General features: G+C 48.1%; 1 protein-coding gene across 2 annotated transcripts in view; it reads right to left on the bottom strand.

Annotated features, from left to right (window-relative positions):
• BCS1L (BCS1 homolog, ubiquinol-cytochrome c reductase complex chaperone) overlaps positions 1-14,505 on the bottom strand; it is a 66,071-nt gene that overhangs the window by 29,999 nt on the left and 21,567 nt on the right. For both annotated transcript variants that reach the window (XM_069227111.1, XM_069227110.1), the window contains exon 2: positions 12,902-13,299. In XM_069227111.1, coding sequence (XP_069083212.1) covers positions 12,902-13,221 — 320 coding nt within the window. In that variant the 5' untranslated portion in view covers positions 13,222-13,299. The remainder of the gene's footprint in view (positions 1-12,901; positions 13,300-14,505) is intronic.

Raw genomic sequence — 14,505 nt, 5'->3', positions numbered from 1 at the left:
CCCCCTGCAGGATGGACTTCCGCCCCAACGCCTCACGAGGCGTCAGGGCGGACATCCGGCCGAACTCCAGCACCCCCGGCAGAAGGAGAAGGGGGAGGGGGGGAGTGCCCCAGGGCCTTGGAGGCCCCGTGTCCTAACGGGACGCGCCCCCCCACTGCGGAGCGGGCGCTCTTCCATAGGAACCGGAGGCCTCCATAACGGCCCACACTCCCTCCGCCAGGAATACACGAGACGACAAGCTCTGTTAGTTGGAAGAAGTATCTTTTATTTTCAAAAAGACATAATTCAAAATAACTCATGACTTCAACAAGCCAAACATCAAATAGCACGTATAGCAAGGTTAGTCAACAAAGAGAACATTTTTATTTACATGTTACTGAGAAATTCTTGTGACCATAACCAATCTGACAGGATCCCTTCCTGTCCTGAACCACCATTTGGACCACACAGGTGACCCATGTCTCACCTGTATCCATAGGAGGGACGGTTACCCTGACTACACGGTACCTTGTCCTCCAGTTTCGGGTTCTGCCCCCCCTCCAAACACCAATCAGCCCTGGGGTGTAATGGGGGGAGCCAAGAGCTGAAGCCCCATGTTCTCCCCCAGCGATCTGAGGTATCTTACCCCCTGATCTGGTGTGTACATCCGCTGGTTGGCTCAGAACTTCAGGATCCTATCCCAGATGTCCTCCTGGGGGCCCCACCTTGGGGACCCCCTCCTTTTGTTTCTAGTCACATTTCTTATCTCAATTTCCGCCACAAGGGCGACCAGGGCCCAACAGGTCCTTCGCCCTCCCCACCAAAAAGAGGCTGCAGGCAAAAACCCCACATGTCACGGATAAATTGGGTGGTTCCTTCGTCAGATAAATGAACCTGGACGCTGTGAAACATGTGTGTGCCTTTCAGCAGTTTATAGGGGATAATCCATAAACGCCCTGAGCCCGGGCAGCGTTGAGGGCGACCAGGGGCCCAGAGTCCTTCGCCCTCCCCATCAAAAAGGAACATGGGAAAAAGGCCCCAATGACCTCACTGCATCGGTCCGTGCCCACATCAGAGATATGCACCCTGTTCTTAGCATTTGACTGCACCACCACTAATCCTGTGTCGGGTATTTCCCCGTATGCCCTGCACCGGGCAGTACTATGGTAGGCTTACCCTTCCATGCCCAAGTCTCACCTGTATACGGCAAAGAGGTCTGGGAACAGAAGTCCCCCGCCCCTCTCCACCTTCAGGACCAGTCGTTGTAGGTGAGCGACTCTCAGCCCAACGATCACCACTGTGTATGCCGCGCAGCCCATGCCGGCATGGGCTTACGGAGCGGGGGCAACCTGTAAGCCGCCTGCCAGACAAAGGAGTGACTGAGCACTCATAAACCGTCCTGCTACTGAAACAGAAGAAAACAAGCATGAGTGTTGTAATGGGTTCTTTATCCCTGAAGCACATAAAAGGGATATTGGAATAAGATAACAGGCGCAGAAGGTAGGTTTTAGTTATTTTATTCGTGTTTTGGTTTTAAGGATGGCCTTTTTATCCCTTGTTTTGTTCACACGGATAACGCACTTGCAATCCAGAAATAATTAACAAAAAAAGTTCCCCCTTGTTTTTCTCTTTCAGGGTTTTGGTGGTAGTCCGTGAGTAACGCGGTCCAGCCTTGGGAAGGTCTCTGGTCCTCCTCTTCGTCAGGGGCCCGGCTGAGGTGACCACGCCCCTCCTGGGACGTGGCCGGCACTTTGGCAGCCTCCCGGCTTCTCTCCGACGGGGGCGGGAGAGCCCCGGGGCTCTCCTCTCTCTCTCGGGGTCTCGGTTCCTTCGGCGGGTTCCTTCTTCTCTGTCGTCGGCGTCCCGGTCTCCTTCTCCTCCGGCCGCGCACGTCGAGACACCACTTCCGTCTCCTCTCTCTCTTCGTCCTCTTTTGGTCCGTCTTTTCTTTCGGTTGTCGTCCAGACGCCGAAGGCGTCTGACGTCACAGGCTCGCGTCCGTTCCGCACAATGTCCTGGAAACCGGCGTCCGGAGACGTCCGGTTACACATCCCCTCCCTTGAATGGGGCTGTTCGAGCCCCAAAGGTCCCGGGAACCGGGATAAATAGTCAGCCTGTCCCATAAGATCACCAGGGAGATGGCAAACCTGGAAGGAGAAAGGTTGAAGCTCCATAAACCATCTCAATATGCGACTGTTAGTATCTTTATACCTCGATAGCCAGGTGAGGGGAGCGTGGTCCGTATATAATAGAAAGGATCTTCCCAGGAGGTAATATTGGAGGCTCTCAAGTGCCCACTTGATGGCGAGACATTCTCGCTCAATAATGGGATAGTTTCGCTCCCTGGGAAACAGTTTACGGGTAATAAAGACCACGGGGTGACTAATACCTTTCCCATCTTTCTGAAAAAGCACGGCCCCCAGACCCACGTCTGAGGCATCCGTTTGGAGGTGAAAGGGGACAGTGAAGTCAGGACATTTTAAAATCGGTTGGGTAGTGAGGTATCTTTGGAGGGTACGGTAACTATGGGATTGTACGGGGTTTAAATTCGTGATATTTTTTTTCTGTCCTTTCCTCAGGAGATCGGTTAGGGGAGCGGCCACAGTGGAATAAATGGGGTATAAATCTTCGGTAGTAGCCTACTAAGCCTAAGAATGAGCGGACCTCCTTTTTCGTTGTGGGTGCCTCTATCCGTAGGATGGCTTCAACTTTACTCATTTGTGGTCTAAGTATACCTTTCCCTATATGATATCCTAGATAAGAGATCTCATTGAACGCCAATCGGCTTTTGGAGGCATTGGCTGTTAACCCAGCCCCTCGTAACGCTGTAAAGATTTTGGTTAAATGTGTCAAGTGGTCCTCCCAAGTCTCGCTGTGGATAACGATATCATCCAGATACGCGGCAGCGTATCTGGTATGAGGTCGTAGAATGGTGTCGATGAGACGTTGGAAGGTGGCGGGTGCCCCATGTAACCCGAAAGGGAGAACCTTAAAATGGTATAACCCAGAGGGGGTAGAGAAGGCCGTTTTCTCTTTATCTTCTGGCGTCAAAGGAATCTGCCAATAGCCTTTGGTCAAGTCGAGTGTAGACAGGTACCTAGCTTTTCCCAACTTCTCTAAGAGTTCGTCTACCCTTGGAAGGGGATAGGTATCAAACTGGGATATAGAATTGACTTGTCTAAAGTCAATACAGAAACGTATGGACCCATCTGGCTTTGGCACTAATACCACCGGGGAACACCAGGGACTCTGGGAAGGCTCTATAACGCCTAGGTCTAACATCTTTTCTATTTCGTTTTCTACCAGGATCTTTCTAGCTTCTGGGATACGATATGGTCGTAAGCGTATGACCTTGCCAGGTGGGGTTATGATTTGATGATGTACCAGCTTGGTCTTGCCTGGTATCGAGGAGAACACATGGGCATGAACATGGAGGAGCTGATTTAATTGCTCACTCTGTTGGATCGAGATTTCGCTATTTATGGGAGGCACCTCGTTTCCGCTAGGATGCTCAGTGGGACACCACCCTATCTCTAACTCCTTAACGGTGTTAACTAGGCATCCCCTGGTTGGTTCTCCCTGTGGCTCTTCCCACTTTTTCAATAGATTGACATGAAAGATCTGGGACCGGTTGGAACTATCTGTGAGCTGGATCTTATAGGTCACGGGGGTTATTACCCCTATCACTTTATAAGGTCCCTGCCACTTTGCCAGCAACTTGTTGTCTGAGCTAGGGAGAAGCACTAACACCTTATCACCTATGGTAAAGGTCTTTAATTGGGTATTCCTGTCGTAATATCTTTTCTGCTTTTCTTGAGCCTTTTCCATATGCTCCCTTACATTTTCCCACACATTTTGGATGTTGGTTTTTAACTCCTGGGTATATTCTAAGAGGGATTTTTCTCCATCCTCCTCCTCCCATAACTCGGCAGCCATATCTAACAAGGTCCTGGGCTGTCGACCGAACAATAATTCAAATGGACTATGGCCCGTGGAAGCTTGTTCATGGGTCCTGATAGCGTATAACACTAAGGGGAGTTTTCTATCCCAGTCCTTACCTGTCTCTGAAATAGATTTCTTTAGTAGAGTTTTCAGAGTGTGGTTATACCTTTCTACCAAACCATCCGTTTGAGGATGATAAACCGCTGTCCGTAACTGTTTGATCCCCAGAAGTTGACATATTTGTGACATCAAGTTGGACATGAACTGGGTTCCTTGGTCTGTTAAAATTTCTCGGGGAAAGCCTATTCGGGAGAAGAACCCTATCATTGCATGAGCTACGCTCTTGGAGTTAATACTGCTGAGTGGGATGGCTTCTGGGTATCTGGTGGCATAATCCACTAATACCAGTATATAACGGTATCCTCTAGAAGAAGGTAGGAGAGGACCTACAATGTCCATTCCTATTCTTGAAAAAGGGATGTCTATAATGGGCAACGGTTGTAAGGGGGCTCTTCTTTTGGGACCAGGATCAATCATTTGGCATTTGGGACATTGCTGACAAAACCTCCTAATCTGTGAAAAGACCCCCGGCCAGTAAAACTTCCTCAACAGATATTCTTCTGTTTTTTCCCTGCCATAGTGACCCCCCCCTGGCTGGCTATGGGCTAGGTGTAGGACTTGTGGTCTATAAGGTTCGGGGACTAATAGCTGCTTCTTTTCTTCTCGGTTATTACCAGTGACACAGTACAACAGGTTTCTGATTATGGTAAAAGAGGGGCTTTTGTCTTGGGGTTCCCGGGGTCGGGCATTTTTCCAGGCATGGATCAAACTCGGATCTTCCCTTTGACAACTACGGAATGGGGGAAGGTCAGTAAGAGTAAGGACCTTTGTAATTACCCTATCTGGACTCATGTTTCCTTGGGTAAAGACTCTTCGGGTTTCTCTCTTTTCTTTTCGGGAGGGTCGGTATTTAAGCACCGGTGGTGTTATTGGTGTACTAGAAAAAGGAGCTCTTTTCCACCATGTGCTCATGTTTTCAGAGTCTTTTGTACTGTCAAGAAGTTCCGAAAAGTCAGGGAAGTCGGTTCCTATGATAGCTTCTTCGACTAATCGTTCCACCACCCCCATCCTTATGGGGACTTCTTTTCCATCCCAGGACAAAGTTGTCCAGATTAGGGGGTATTCTCTTGTATCTCCATGAATACAACATATGGATACTGTAAGCCCTGAAGCAAAAAGGGGTTTTTCCAATAAATCAGCACGAATTACAGATTGGCTGCACCCTGAGTCGATGAGCGCTACTGTGGTTCTTCCATTGATAACAAGTCTCTTCTTGTATCGGGTTTCCTTTCCCCCTGTATAGAAGACTCTCCCCCTGGTGACTCCTATTTCCATCGGCTCTGACTTTTCTGACTTCAGTGGGCAAACCCGGGCGATATGTCCCCACTCTCCACAGCTAAAACACTGTGGTTGTTGCATATAGGATCTTTCTGGACCTCGTAATTTTCCCGGATCCTCGGTTGGTTTTCGCCCTAGGGATGGGGAGGGTCCGAGGTTCTGTCGGAGGGGGTTAAGTGTTGGCCGTACGGGAGGGATTTTGAACTCGAGGGAGCGGTGAAAGGCACAGGCTAATTCAATAGTGGTGTTAGTATCTGGACTTGGGTGTTGCTTGATCCAATTACGGGTATTGGTATTGGGGCGATGTATTGGCCCCACCTATCCGGGGGCCAGGTGGCGGAAGTAGCAACCCGCTCGAAATTCGTAAAAAAGGCATCCGGGTCTTTGCCTTCCTGATATCGCTGCAGGACCGAACTGGGTACGTTCGGATGTACCCGGGTAGCGGCAATAGTGTCCGTGAGGTTTTTGATTGCAGTCTCATGGACCAACTGATTGTTGGCCATGATAGTGGCCTGACTTTTCAGAGCACTTTGTAGGGCCTCCCTTTCCACTTTAGCCTCCTTCTGTTGCTCTTCCCATACTACTTGCAGATGCCTCTGCCCTGCGGCTAGCTGCTGCATCATCTCCGATAGGCTGGGTGTGCCCTCCATCGTCTTTGGTTACCTGTAGTTATTCCAATATCCCACTTCTGACACCACTGTAATGGGTTCTTTATCCCTGAAGCACATAAAAGGGATATTGGAATAAGATAACAGGCGCAGAAGGTAGGTTTTAGTTATTTTATTCGTGTTTTGGTTTTAAGGATGGCCTTTTTATCCCTTGTTTTGTTCACACGGATAACGCACTTGCAATCCAGAAATAATTAACAAAAAAAGTTCCCCCTTGTTTTTCTCTTTCAGGGTTTTGGTGGTAGTCCGTGAGTAACGCGGTCCAGCCTTGGGAAGGTCTCTGGTCCTCCTCTTCGTCAGGGGCCCGGCTGAGGTGACCACGCCCCTCCTGGGACGTGGCCGGCACTTTGGCAGCCTCCCGGCTTCTCTCCGACGGGGGCGGGAGAGCCCCGGGGCTCTCCTCTCTCTCTCTGGGTCTCGGTTCCTTCGGCGGGTTCCTTCTTCTCTGTCGTCGGCGTCCCGGTCTCCTTCTCCTCCGGCCGCGCACGTCGAGACACCACTTCCGTCTCCTCTCTCTCTTCGTCCTCTTTTGGTCCGTCTTTTCTTTCGGTTGTCGTCCAGACGCCGAAGGCGTCTGACGTCACAGGCTCGCGTCCGTTCCGCACAATGTCCTGGAAACCGGCGTCCGGAGACGTCCGGTTACAAGTGTGTTTTACAGAAGCGAGGCATAATCGAAGCAGAATAGCATTTGCCAATGCATCACCGGCTGAATACAACGCCAGCAGCCGACAGGGGACCCCTGCTTCCCCTGGGAACATACCGGTGTTTGCCGCCGCGGCAGCCGCACCTTGAAGAAATGACCGACAAATAACCAGTTGGGGGCCGCAGTTATTCTTGAGTCCGCCGCCCTGTCTGAAGAGAGCCAATACCGAACCTGTTCATCTTCACCCGTGTGAAGGAAAACCTTGCTGAGGAAGCACACACCTCTCCAACAGGAAATGGGGGTTGCTGCCTTATAAATTACAACTGCCCACCAACAGGATGCCTTTAAGTCAAATGAGCAGCTGCTTGCCGTGGTCTCAGTAGAATGTTGCTGAAGCATCATAGGGTTCTGGCCGGAACAGGCCTCCTAGGGAGGGGACCACGGGGGTTCCAGGGACAGGGCGAGAGAGAGACGGCCCGATAAGATGAGGGAGAGAGAGACAACCTGCAATTGACTCAGTGAGGATTTGCTATGCCCCCCGCTAGGCTTGCATTGGGCAGGGAAAGGAGCCCCAAGGCTCAAGAAAGGAGGGGCTCGTGTAAACCGTGCAATGACCCCTGAGATGTGAGTGCAGTCATGCTGGCGCACATCGGTGCCCCACTGCCAACACCACCATGAAGAAACAGTGCCAATTCACGGAACTAATAGATATGTATTTGCCACACATACCTATGAACCCAAGGGCAAGGAACTAAATAGGTAACATACGGATACCTCTTTGAATTGCCTAATTCATTTACGGACTCACAGTAGCTTGGTTACTGTAAAATTGGTATTCATTGTTCTGACCTCAAAAGGATGAACGGATGGGCTCCAAAATGATTAGGTATCTCACCCGCCATATGTGAGAGATAGGGTGGCCCGGGGCAGGAGCCCCCATCCCCCTCAATTCGAGCCACTAAGGCAATGAAATATGTTTGTGTTTCAGCATTTCACCCCGCGATGCAACCAAAGGTCCACAGAAGCTCCAAGATGCAGACATTATGGCACCATCAGGGGGCTACGGAGCCTTCCCACCCTATTTCTTGCCAGACCTTCCTTAAGTGTTGGTAGTGCACGCGCCCCGGCTGTGCCTACAGGTAATAATGCAAGCCCTAGCTGGTCAAGCTATCCCAGCCCCAGGAGCCCCCTTAGAGATTCTATATATGACTGGGGTTCTTTTTCCACTGCCCAGGCTTTAAAGGTTGGAGAACACCGACAGACGCAGGGTAGCATCATGTTCTATGCAAATCCAGCGGTGAGCCATGTTAACTTGGCACATTAAGTTACCTATATGTAATGCCCCCTCAAATTATTGCTGAGGAAAATTGTTCCTGTTCCAAGAGAGTATTTGGTGCCGACATTGCCTTTTTGTGAGGCCTAACCGCTGACCTCGTCCCTGCCCCTAGTTTAAAGCAGGAATCGGGGATATACATTATTGCTATGTATTAATGCTTGCATGCGACAAAGCCCAGCCCCCTACATGCTCTCCGAATTAGAGTTTGCTAACAAGGAAGACCTACCCCTTGATTGAATTCAATGCTTATTAATTGGTAATGCCTAATTCAGTTGTACCATTCCATCCACCTGATGGTACTTCTCACACACTTCTGCAAATTATGAGAAGCGATGAGCCGAAAGGAACAGTACTATAACTACTGGCACAAATACCTATTAACTACTTCTCCTGTTACATAAGCGCCCAGACAATAGTTCCCCATTACCTGAGAACCCGTGAAATATTGTTTTTTCCGAGCATTCCTGCCTATGAATATGACGGTTCTATAGATATATATATATATATATATATATATATTTGTATTTATTTATTTATTATTATTATTATTATTTTTCATTCTTAAATACGTTGGATTCAGTGTACCCCTGTGCTCACTTGCTGCACCCCGCCTGGAGCCTGCATGGTTCCTTACCAGTGCTAACATGACCTACATGACTTTAGCAACTGAACACTTTATTTGTTCCCTCTTCCTACACTCCTCATTGAATTTCCACCTGCAAATATCCACATTAGAATCAAAATGACCAGCAATTAGCACGACCAGTATCACCAACCTGCTGCTCCTGGAAGTATTGGTCACTAACAGAGTTTTTAAACAACTGATGAGACTGTGTAATAAAAAACCCAGGACACACCACTGCTTCCCATGAGGAAATTCTTTACCCCTTCGCACCCTTGTGCACAAAGCACCTCCAGCCTGGGGACTTTCGTCCCTCCCTAAGAAACAGCGAGGCGTCTCGTCTGTATCGCCGAGAAGGTGAACCCCTGATAACGAAGGTGCTAAATCTACACTCGGGAACAGGGATGCTGTTAAAGTATATATGTCGACCCATCACCAAGGATTCATACAGTATGTGTGTCGGTTAAGAAATGATTCTAACCTGAGATCGAACTACCTCAAAGGAGAGTACTGAGTTCAAAAGAAACTGTAGACCCAATGTACTTACGCGAAAAGTAATTGCACTTGATGATAGTTCATAGCACTATTTATTTTGTTGTTACCTATGAAAGGATGTGACTGTTCATTAACCAGCCAAAAGAAGGGAAGAAATGCCTTCTTAACTAAGAAGGAAGCGTAGTCTGGGTGAACTTAGATTGCCCATGCACACATCGTTCACCAGTTTACTAAACCCCTGCCGCCCCAGAGGCCCTAGACCTTGCCACTGAGCTATAGCTCCTTAACGTGCAACTAAACCCAATAAAGTGAAAATCTTCCCTAGGGAAAGACCGCCCTTCCCGCCACTTGCCTATGGTGAGAGTATCAGCTATTGTGTTTTTTTTTTTGGGGGGGGGTTACTCCGGTAGCAAAAGCTATTGTTTCGCATAAATAACATAGGCCATATGCCTAAAATTGCTGCTAAATTTTTACCCCCAGCATTCCGTAGCTCCCAACCATACCGTGCTGCGTACTAGCGAACAACACCGCACAGGCATACCACCTAGTTGGGTGTCTGTCCACATGTTTGCTACAACAATTTCCATTGACCATGACTAATTCCGCACTTAAGACCAAGCACCATAAGGCGAACTAGAACAGTAAAGGTGCCCTCTTTTGGGTTGGTAGCCATAAAATTACCACACATGCCCCCCTATGATCACCAAGTACCCGTAGTCACCGGTACCTGTCTTAATGACCGTCATAACACCCTCCCAGCCCAGTATGGCTGAGCCACCAGACTGCTGTGAGGTATCCCTGGCAGCATCCATTACGCGCAGCAGTTAACAGATCGCCATGATTAAAACCACTATGACAGTAAAGAGGCTATATCAAATAGAATATACTCAAGGAGCGAGATTTTCACCTCAGGATTTCCTCATAGGCGGCAGGAGCTTTAGCGCCCCAAACCACAGCGCTCCAAACCAAACACCGTACTTCCAAAAGGCTGCTAGGGCAGCTGGAGCCCCGCCTCGCAAGCCAGGGAGCGCGCCCCGCCTAGGCGCGTGTTCGGGGCCCCTAATGGAAGCATTAGATGTGGGAGACCAAACAGATCGGAGACTGCCCCGGAACATGGCCCTGAAGTCTTATGCTTGATTGACATAGCATTCAAGAGTACTACCCTGAAATTGCACTGTAGATCGATACGCTGCACATAGCACCGCTGAAAGTTTAGTGAATTAAAATTCTTGTAACCTGTCCCACTCGTTACTGGACATGTTACAATACAGGCAAACACACAGAATTACCAAGGCAACCTTTTCCAAAAAATCTCAAATTTACAAGCGCCTCGGGCATGTGTGTCCTCCACTATTATACCGTGTTAAAATTGTGCAGGTTATCAGTTAAAAATTAATACAATTACTCCATATGAGGTACGAGCTCCCAATCACGGCCTGGCTCAGTGCAGATATTGCTGTATAAGCAACACGCACTAATTGCGCCACTGGGACTGACTTCACAAATGGGAATTTAATAACTACAAAGGACCTCACAAAGTGCCCCCGACAGCCTCCGACGACCTGCCCCGCAAAACGCTTATACTTTAATGGCGGTGGCTGGATTCGGACCCCTGTCCAGGGTTGCTTCCTGCGCCAAAGGCACTAGACTTGGCCACGAGCTAAAGACTCTACGGGGAAGACACACCCTACCCCCACGCCACCGCGCTCCTGCCGAGAACAATCCCAAACAGCAAAAAACGCGCCTTGATTAGGACTCAATAGCTACGCTACCCGTCGTGTGAAGCTAACAATATAGTTGCCGGAGCATTTACCCGAGGAATGCGACCCTTAACCCCTCGTCGACCCGCCCCGCGCGGCGCTCGCCGTGGAAAGCAGTCTGTTGGGAAAATTCGGCTTTTGATTCCCTTATCCCCCGTATAGCCAAGGACCGCGCTATCGCAGGAGCTACTGCTACACCCCTACACAACAGCGCGCCCGCGGAGACTCACCTGGTCCAAACTGGAACACCAGGCACGACAGAAGTACACTCCGATCCAGTCCACAAAACGGGGCCGCCTGCGTGCTTCCTCGACCGCACACCAACAGGGAAATCCAATCGCGGGCCGCACGCCAGGTCCCGCCGCCGCACCTCGCGGGCCGCACGCCAGGTCCCGCCGCCGCACCTCGGAAAAGAAGGTCTAGCCTTCTTGGGGGGGCCCTTAAATAGCCCCCGACCGGTATGCGGCGGCCGGAACCGGCGCACGGCGAACGTCGGCCGCACGACATGCCCCCTGCAGGATGGACTTCCGCCCCAACGCCTCACGAGGCGTCAGGGCGGACATCCGGCCGAACTCCAGCACCCCCGGCAGAAGGAGAAAAGGGTGGGGGGTGGGGAGTGCCCAGGGCCTTGGAGGCCCCGTGTCCTAACGGGACGCGCCCCCCCACTGCGGAGCGGGCGCTCTTCCAGAGAAAGTTGAAGTGCCTTCAACCTCAGCGCAAGAGATTTCAAACCTGGCCCCTCAAACACCTGGCGGTGCCTGCTTACAAAGTATGCATCATAGAAGAGTAATATGCTACACAAACAAAATGTAGAAACACAACATACTGGAAATAGCTAACACTCTTAAAGAATGTCACATTAATTAAAACGTACAATAAACGAACTAAAATCGTTGACAAGAATTATCTTATTTTTTTTACATTTATTATATCAGTGTTTTCAGCTTAAAGTTAAAAACATGAATATAGGGCTCGGGAGGGTCCGATTTTAGTGGGAGTTTTTAATTCCTACTGGGTCGGAGACATCTAGCCCACTAAACGCCCTCACTAAAACCACAGTCCGAGTCATGAATTATGGTGTTTTAAAGAGCAAACTGATCACTAAAATAACAGCTGTCAATTTATATAGTTCTAGGATGGAGCCTTAAACGTAAAAAGCGAAGCTACTAGATCCTGAAGGACTTTTTAGACAGCAATCGCCATAAATTGAAGGATACTGTGGGACAGTGGGCTTTAGAGTTGTGGAATATTGTCATCCATAGGAGTCTATGTGTGTCATTGCATTCTACCTGGAAGATTAATGCTTCCGGGGTTATGTTTGAGTTGTTCCTGCCTCAAGCTATTGGTGGATGAGGCACTCACTTCTTGCAAGAATAAACTTTAGTTATCTTCTGATTTGAGTGCAGCTTCTTACTTCTCAAGAACCCAATTCCAAAGGTAGAGGCAAAAAAGATTCAAGAAATGCTATTTCCAGAGGATTCAACACACTAGGCTGAATATAGCGCAATCTGATTCTTGACAGCTGCCTGTTATAGCTAAACATCTTTCACTACGACTAATTAAGTACACAATCATAGTACTGAGTATTCTTGTTAACTTTTATACCAGTTGTGTGCTGGCTCTCTCTCAACCACTTTCATCACTTGTAGGAATTAAGAATACAAGTGTATTCCTGATCTTCAACTTAAAGAAAAGAGCTCATGCATATGATGTTTGTTAGCCTAGAATTGGCCCACAACTTGACTCAGGATAAATTTCACCATTTTTTCATCCCATCTATGTGCGTAACTATGGTATGGAACGTCACCTCGATATGTATCTCAGATAATATTGCCATTTGATCTACTCCCGCTAATTGCTACCAAACACATGAAATGATGGCTTGACATTTGGGTTTCCTAAAGGCACTTTCATCATTAACAGATTAATAACAATATTTCTCATTTGTAAAGCCCTCTATATGGATCATTGCCCGACAGCCTCTAGCTCGGTCTAAGTTGATTAGCAGCAGGAGAGACCAATTCTGCAGCTCCCTAAAATGAAAATATTGTGTCTTACCAGATGAAATGGTTTCCGGGACTAGGGATGAAATCGAACTTAGTAGAGATGCGGCCACTCTCATGCTGCAGGTATGAAGTCTCAACACTGAGATGCTGGGTGCGCTTGGCGTAGTGGGAAATCCAGCTCAGAAGCCACTGGTAGCTCTTGTCCCGGCTGGGCACCTCCAGGGTGATCATGTACATTCTACGGAAAGCAATCATTCCAAACTGAGCCCCCTTGCGGGCTAGAGCCAAGGCTGTGCCAACTCCGACCAGACCAAAGCCGGCCCCAAAGTAGGGATTGTCCTTCAAGGCCACAACAAAATCGGAGAGTGGCATTTTCTGAGATGGGAATCATTAAACACCAAGTTCAGTGCTGCTCCTCAGTCTTGGTTGTTTAGCAGCAACTGCACACACCTTTGAGTAAAACAAAAAACATTAATTACACATCTTTACTCTCGAGAGTCTAAAAACCTCCAGAACTGAACTGTCTTCAAAGAGTGGGAATAATATGTTAAACTGTCAACTGATTGAAGAACTAGTTATAGTGTATTTGCTAATGATAAGAATGTTATACACGAGCTAAATTATACACTTTTATATATGAACAAAAGTACCCACCATTGAATGTTTTAAGGATATTGCTAGTTACTGAGGAGTTTTGTCACCAAACAGAGCAATGAAGGCAAAGTTCCTTTATAATGGTAAGTAATGTCTAAATTACTTGAAGTTTGCTTGTTTACATGCAATTAAATCTAACTACACTTTTAAAGGACCCAGTGGAGCCCACTTTTAAAGGACCCAATGGAGCCCACCTTTAAGGGTAGTTTAAAAATTATTTCTTGGAACATAGTTGGTCTACGTCCCAAATTATCGAACGAAAACTGGAGGTGGTTGATAAAGAAATATGGGCCAGATGTAGCAAAGGTGTTTACCCATTCTGTGTCTATGGGAAAAAGTGTTCGTACATATGGCCCTATTTTTTAATTTGTTACCAAAAAACAGGGACGCAGGAGGATTTTTTCTTAGATGTTTTTCAAACCTTCTGTAATCCAGCCATTTCTTCCCCAGTAGACTAGGGGGAGGGGGCTTTGATGATTGTATCGTCAGTGAGGGTTACCTCTTTTAAGGTTGATGTGCTCTGTAATTCAGCCTGGTATCATATTCTTCATATATATCCCAGCCTAGTTTTTCAGATATAAGACTTATACATTTTTATTTTAATACTTTTTATTGGTGGGCCACTGACATAATAGATTGTTTGAATGATGTGATATCAGACATCTATGCCAAAAGCAAGGTTGACACTATTATTGTATAGGCATTGGATTTTAATGATGATGATGGACAGAGTGCTGAAACTTTTCAAATTCTCACCCCCAGTCACAGATCTGGATTAAATCTATGGTTCTTTTGCTCACCATGCCACACCTGTTTAGATCCAGCCATATGCAAATCAGTCTGGACCCTGATCCCCATGGGAACAGTACAGCCCGACTGCCAGGCCAGGTCCCCCGTGGACCGAAAACACGTTTATTTTGATTTTGCTATACGGCAGCCAACATTTTTGAAGATCTAATTAAAACATGGAGGAGATCATGACATGCCTTATGTTAGAAGCAA

This window comes from Pleurodeles waltl, chromosome 3_2 (genome assembly GCF_031143425.1).
Source record: "Pleurodeles waltl isolate 20211129_DDA chromosome 3_2, aPleWal1.hap1.20221129, whole genome shotgun sequence".
NCBI lineage: Eukaryota > Metazoa > Chordata > Amphibia > Caudata > Salamandridae > Pleurodeles > Pleurodeles waltl.
Note: the sequence above shows the minus strand (reverse complement) of the source record. Positions and strands in the feature narration are given on the sequence as shown.